The sequence below is a fragment of the Pteropus alecto genome, unplaced genomic scaffold (assembly GCF_000325575.1).
Source record: "Pteropus alecto unplaced genomic scaffold, ASM32557v1 scaffold395, whole genome shotgun sequence".
NCBI lineage: Eukaryota > Metazoa > Chordata > Mammalia > Chiroptera > Pteropodidae > Pteropus > Pteropus alecto.
Genome location: NW_006438643.1, coordinates 96,982 through 102,733, shown reverse-complemented (window position 1 = coordinate 102,733; position 5,752 = coordinate 96,982). Strand labels below are relative to the sequence as shown.

General features: G+C 51.1%; 3 protein-coding genes across 5 annotated transcripts in view; 1 reads left to right on the top strand and 2 right to left on the bottom strand.

The window, feature by feature from the left end:
* Positions 1 to 980, top strand: part of ILK (integrin linked kinase) — a 6,573-nt gene extending 5,593 nt beyond the window's left edge. The window contains exons 11-13 of one of the 3 annotated variants that reach the window (XM_006915655.2): positions 52 to 151; positions 264 to 394; positions 569 to 980. In XM_006915655.2, coding sequence (XP_006915717.1) covers positions 52 to 151; positions 264 to 394; positions 569 to 718 — 381 coding nt within the window. In that variant the 3' untranslated portion in view covers positions 719 to 980. The remainder of the gene's footprint in view (positions 1 to 51; positions 152 to 263; positions 395 to 568) is intronic. The other 2 variants (XM_006915656.3, XM_015592355.2) reach the window with 2 other exon arrangements.
* TAF10 (TATA-box binding protein associated factor 10) lies at positions 949 to 2,370 on the bottom strand. The gene is made up of 5 exons (XM_006915657.3): positions 2,089 to 2,370; positions 1,807 to 1,961; positions 1,501 to 1,565; positions 1,301 to 1,415; positions 949 to 1,120 (listed from the first exon to the last, which is right to left on the bottom strand). Exons 1-5 carry the CDS (start codon positions 2,318 to 2,320, stop codon positions 1,031 to 1,033), a joined length of 657 nt encoding a protein of 218 aa, XP_006915719.1. The 5' UTR covers positions 2,321 to 2,370; the 3' UTR covers positions 949 to 1,030.
* A 465-nt stretch (positions 2,371 to 2,835) lies between these two features.
* The window catches only part of TPP1 (tripeptidyl peptidase 1), a 7,290-nt gene continuing 4,373 nt past the window's right edge, over positions 2,836 to 5,752 (bottom strand). Inside the window, exons 10-13 of the mRNA XM_006915653.3 lie at positions 5,460 to 5,580; positions 5,205 to 5,363; positions 4,906 to 5,031; positions 2,836 to 4,781 (exon numbers count right to left, since the gene is read on the bottom strand). Of these exons, the coding sequence (XP_006915715.1) occupies positions 4,641 to 4,781; positions 4,906 to 5,031; positions 5,205 to 5,363; positions 5,460 to 5,580 (547 nt within the window). The 3' untranslated portion in view covers positions 2,836 to 4,640. The remainder of the gene's footprint in view (positions 4,782 to 4,905; positions 5,032 to 5,204; positions 5,364 to 5,459; positions 5,581 to 5,752) is intronic.

The window sequence follows — 5,752 nt, the reverse complement described above, 5'->3', positions numbered from 1 at the left end:
TTTCCCTATTTAGAATAGGACTTACCTCCTTCCACACATCTATCTTCTCAGATTGATGAGGACATGACTGCCCGAATTAGCATGGCTGACGTCAAGTTCTCCTTCCAATGCCCTGGGCGCATGTATGCACCTGCTTGGGTGGCCCCTGAAGGTGAGTGAGGGCATCATGTTGGGAGGTAGAGAAGGGCCAGCTCAGTAGTAATGGAAGGGGGCAGAGATGGGACAGGACAGGCAGCTGGAACAGATAAATCCTGTCCCTTCAGCTCTGCAGAAGAAGCCTGAGGACACAAACAGACGCTCAGCAGACATGTGGAGTTTTGCAGTGCTTCTGTGGGAACTGGTGACACGGGAGGTACCCTTTGCTGACCTCTCCAACATGGAGATTGGAATGAAGGTGAGAGCACAACTATATACACTTGTGTTGGGGGAATGGCAGTTGTGACAATAATTGTAGTGGGGCTGGGTTCTTCCCACATTTGTTCAAATATACAATAATCCTGTCCTAGGGGCCTCTCCCTACATGAGATTCAAGTTCTGAAACTCACCTTGTCTTTTCCTGTATTTACAGGTGGCACTGGAAGGCCTTCGGCCTACCATCCCACCAGGCATTTCCCCCCATGTCTGTAAGCTCATGAAGATCTGCATGAATGAAGACCCTGCTAAGCGGCCCAAATTTGACATGATTGTGCCTATCCTGGAGAAGATGCAGGACAAGTAGGGCTGAAAAGTCCTTGCCTAAACTCCGGAGGTGTGGGGACACCTTTAGGGGAGTGTGCCTCCCCCAAACAGCAGGCTTTTGGTTTCGTCCCCTGCCTCCAGTCATGGTACTATCCCAGCCATGGGGCCCATCCCCTGCTCCCATCCCTACCACTGTGGCCCCAAAAGGGGCTGGGCTCATAGCTTTGTCACTTGCCACACGATGTCTCCCAGCATGGGAGGGATCAGCCCTGCCTGTCACAATAAAGTTTATTATGAAAACAGGCTGGTGTGGGGGACAAGGGGAAAGATAAGTACATTTAGATTGGATGGCTCAGGTGAAGTAATGCGGCTTCTTCACATTGATGCCATACTCGCTGAGGGCAGGGGTCAAGTCCTCCATGGTTAAAGTATACTTGCGGTCCTGAGGGAAGAGGGAAGAGCACTAGCTGAACACAGGAATCTGATTTCAATCCCAGATGGGTGACCCTGAATAGGTCTTTCACCTCCCCTAGGGCTCAGTTTCCCCAAAGGGGTTTCAGGATAAATTAAGCCTCCGCTGTTGTGGGAGGTAATTACTGATTCAATGAGCCTCCCCTCACACCTTGCTCTTGCTTCTGGAGCTGCCAGAGGCTGTGCCTTTCATTTTGCAGTGCTGTAGTGCATCATTAGCAATATCTGAGATGAATTTCTGGGCAGCTAGAGAGATGAGCCGAATTCTAGAGAGAAAAAACTAGTATAAGCAGATGGAAGACAAATTCCACAAAAACATCCAAGGCTCTAACCTGCTCAGAATTTACTCACATGCGAGGGTCCGAGGCCTCAAAGCCAGCTCGGTTCAGGTAATAACCAGTCACCGCATCTGGAATCTGAGAAATCAATAAGACAACTGTCAGTGTTAGCCTTGTGCACTGCTGGGCTGAGAGGGCGTGAGGGAATGGAGGACAGGTCTGATTATCAGGAAGCTCAGTGTGGGTGGCAGAGGGGATAAATCAAGAGCTAGTTGGGTGGGGGGGCGGAATACAAGAAGAGGATGCTGGAAATCTAGGTGGCTTGGCGGAAAGTTGGTGTGGCAGCAGGCCAACAGCCTTGTTCAGGCAGGAAGCCCACCGTAGGCGTGTAATCCTCCAGCTGCATCAGGAAGTCCACCAGAGGCGTGCTGGACACCACCGGCTTCACATCTCCGTTGGCCGCACTCGGCAACACATAAACCCCGTTAGACATGGCCCCCTCTGGGGGCGCCGCGCCGCCCGCCGACACCGCAGCTGGAGGAGAACCAGCAAACTGAGACACGGAAGTGGAAGGCGCAGGGTCCCAAGTAGGTCTGCCTTACACCACCCGCTGCCCTCCCCCGCCGATGGGGCCAGCCCAGGGCGCTGCCTACACCCTCACCCGCCCCGCGCCGCTCGGCCGGCTCCCCGGCCCGCGCCGCCACGGGTCCCGTGACCCCTGCCGCGGTTCCAGCCCCAGGCCCCCCAGCTGTCCCCGCGGGGCTGGCTTTGTTTTCCGCAGCGGTGCCTGCAGGCAGCGCGGGAGGGGCCGAGACCGCGGGTGCCGGGCCTGGGGCCGAGGCGGCGGAGGCCGGCGCCGCCTCAGGGTCCGCGCCGGAGCCGCTGCAACTCATCAGGCCGGTGGGAGAGGCGGCGAACAGAGCCGCTTCCGCTTCCGTTCACGTTACGCACACACCAGAGTGGCGTCACACGCTTCACGCTCGCCCCTCCCACGCCATGACCGCTCTCTCCCCAAGGCGAACCTCCCGCTAGTTGCCCGTATGCCCGCTGGATGACACAGGCAAGGGGCGGAGACCAAATCCTGGAGAATCGCGCTGGGCGCAGACGTTTCCTGGAATGTCGAGGGCGCTTTTCCCGGTGTGGGAGTCGCATTCAGACTGACACCTAAAGACCTTGCTTTGGGCTCATCGGCCCGACACCCCTCGACCACCGGTTGTCTGCCAGTCTGCAACCTTTCTAGTTCCCTTACTCAGCCTTTTAAGGGTTCGTGGTGGAGGTGGAAACCCCACCTTCCAGCCAGCTGCCCGAAAGTGAGGGCTGGAGGTGAGCGCACACAGTTGCTACTGTAGATGAGGATGGAGGTGTTTCGGCCTGAGTAAATAACATACAAAATCACAGCGCGTTAAAATGAGGTTTTCAATGTAGCAAACATTTATTTCCTATTTGCCAATCCTGAGCTAGGGCCTGGGAATAAAGTTAAATAAAACAAGATTCTACTCCTCTAGGCACCAACAATCTTAGGGAGGCAAACAGGCCAACTGGCAATTTCAATTCTACGATGGAGTTACAATATTAGAGGTAGAAACAGTGCGCAAGGGCGGAAGGGAACTAACACCTGCTTCCTACTTGTGTGTCAGGTACTCTATCACCTTTATTCCATTTAATTATTCACTGATTATTATGAGAGGCAGGTATTGATATCTCCACTTAACAGGTGAGAAAAAGGCTTAGGGAGAAGAACTTATTTTCCCAAGGCTCTCCCCTAGTCTAGATCAGAAACAAGAATCAAACAGTCTTGGTTTCAAAAATCTAGGATTTTGTGCCATACCCAAATCAACTAGTTTCAGGAAGCCAAAGGTTCACAAGAGAAGGTGGCTTCTGAACTGAATCTGGAAAGAATCCTGGAAATTAACCAAGCAAGGAGAATCAGGGATAAAGGGTACAGAATATCTTGAGCAAAAGTGAAAGAATGTGTATGGGGGAGAGCAGAGGAGGATAAACAATTTGTTACTTGGGAACAAAAAGCAAGGAAGTGACCAGGTTTGTGAGTCATGATAAAAAGCCTCAAATTTATCCAGTGATCTTTGAAGGGTCTTAATGAAGTAAATGACCTGATGGGATTTTCATTTTACTCTGGGAGATGGTTTAGGGAAGGGCAGGAAGGTTGTTTTTTGCAAGGACCTTTTACAATTCAAAGGAGAGAGAATATGGCTCTAAGCTAATGTAGTAGCAATGAAGATGGAGAGACGTAGATGAGTTCTAGATATACGTAAGAAATGTAATTGGTAGGACTCGTGGATTCATAAAGATATAATTAAGAGGTAAAGTCAGTAGGACTTAACTGAAGGTGGTGGGGGAGGGAGGTGAAGAAAATAGTCTAGAATAACAGTTGGGTCTCTGGCTTGGCTGGAAGCAGCATAGTATCAAACAAACAAACAAAAAACAAAAGAGAACAGTGATATTAAGAAGGAGGGAGAGAAATGAAGTGTTGCGTATCACACATCTTGCTTTTGAGGTATCAATCACTGTTGGGTAGAAAGTCTGATTTAGTGAGATGGCGATGGCTGTGGATGCCAATCAGTGACTTGTTCTAGGGGACAATGTGTAGAGTGAGAAGAGCGAAAAACTAAGGGTGGAGCAATAAAGTACACCAACATTCAATGAGGAAGAAGAGGAGGAGGAGGAGGAGGAGAGGATGGTCAGAGAAGAAGTTAAGCCCTGGAAGGAGACGGAGTAGGCAACTATGATAGGGTCATAAAACAAAGATTGGAAGTGTGCACTGGATGAAGCAGCAAGGAGGCCATTGTTTTTCAGCGTCAGCAGAGGAAAGAATAAAAAAGAGCAGAAGCCTCATCGCAATGAATTGAGGAGCAAACATGAAGTGAAATCATGTTCATAGAGACTGTTGACAACACTTTGCAAAAGCCTGGTTGCAAAGAGAAAGAAGAAATGAGGGCAAGTGGGTGGGTTGGGAGATGCTCCCAAATAGTACTGGTTATAGTATCTATAGAGGAACCTGAGGCAGGAAGGAGTAGGGAGACCTGAGTATGATGGAGCAGGGTTAGGTGTGAGAGTCTAGTCACACTCATAGCACTTCAGGGTTAGGGAGATAAGCTGTCTGCAGCAGTCAACAGGTGAAGGTTCAGCAAGGCTTCCAACAGTGCAGAATAAGGAAACAAGCCAGCAGCTGTGGGGCAAAGGGCAGGTCCACTCTCAAGGGTTGATTAATGTCTTCAGCAGAGCTGGGAAGTTGGGTGTTCCCCAGCCTGTCACAGGATCCCAGCCAGGGCCAGAGCAGAAACCTTGACCCTGCACCTCTTCATTCAGACAGGACTCATGGCAGCCACGGGTTACCTAGGGAGAAGGTGGGCATCAGATCTGGACCTGCTGGTACCAGCACTACTAGACTACATCCTCTCACCCTGTATTCACATCCCATACTCATGAAAATGTCCACACCCTTCCCTTCCGCACTCACATCAAAGAGTCCTGCCCCACGCTGCTGGTAGAGCCTTGGGTTGAGAAAGCCAAGAGGGGGGCGGCCACTGAGGATTCTGTGTTCATTTATCAGGGATAGCAGCCCTCCAAACACTGGAGTAGAGGCCTGCATAGGTGAGGGTACAAGTAGAAATTAGGGATGCAGGAGTGATTAGACTTTTGGGGAGGGAGTTTTAAAAAGATCAGAGGTCTCTGAGGAGTCAGGGATCCTCAGTACAAGGTCTTGAGGGTAGAGGCTGAGGGTAGTTCCTGAAGGTTTGGAGCCAGGCTGATTCTCACCGAGGTGCCCGAAACCCATGGAATGGGCACGTGGTTGCTGACCACCCAGTAGCCATCAGAGAGTGCAGCCACATCTGGGTAGGCACGGCCACTGGCATTGAAGTAACTGGATGGTGGCAAGTGGGGGCTGGAGCTCAGGAACTGGGTTACAGCTTCCTCCTGAAAGGCATTGTTGAGTAAGTATTGTCTCCTGAACTGAGGATTCCTGCCCTCCTCCCCCTCTCATCCATCCACACAAACATACACTACACATACCTGGTATGAAGGGCGTGGGAACACATTGCTGAAACCACCACCACTGATATAGTCAACAATCTCACTTGTAACTCGGAAAGGATTCTGGAATGATGTGCCTCCCACCGTGGTAACATAGGGGCTGAGGGCAGAAGATAGCACTCAAATTATAGGGGCCCCAGGGACACCTCCAAAGTGTGTGGGGATGGGTGAGTATGGCCTGGGTCTTGCTAGAGGGGCTGGACTCTGTGGGGAAGCATGTACATGGGAATGACTAAGAGGTTTTGAGCTCTCAAGGCATGGCTAGGTGCCTA

Excerpts from the sequence above, each read along its gene's own strand:
- TAF10 (XM_006915657.3), bottom strand. The coding sequence starts at position 2,320 with ATGAGTTGCAGCGGCTCCGGCGCGGACCCTGAGGCGGCGCCGGCCTCC. Across the intron at positions 1,566-1,806 it reads TGGAGGATTACACGCCTACG|ATTCCAGATGCGGTGACTGG; the intron begins GTGGGCTTCCTG and ends TTGATTTCTCAG. Across the intron at positions 1,416-1,500 it reads GAGGCCTCGGACCCTCGCAT|AATTCGGCTCATCTCTCTAG; the intron begins GTGAGTAAATTC and ends TTTTCTCTCTAG.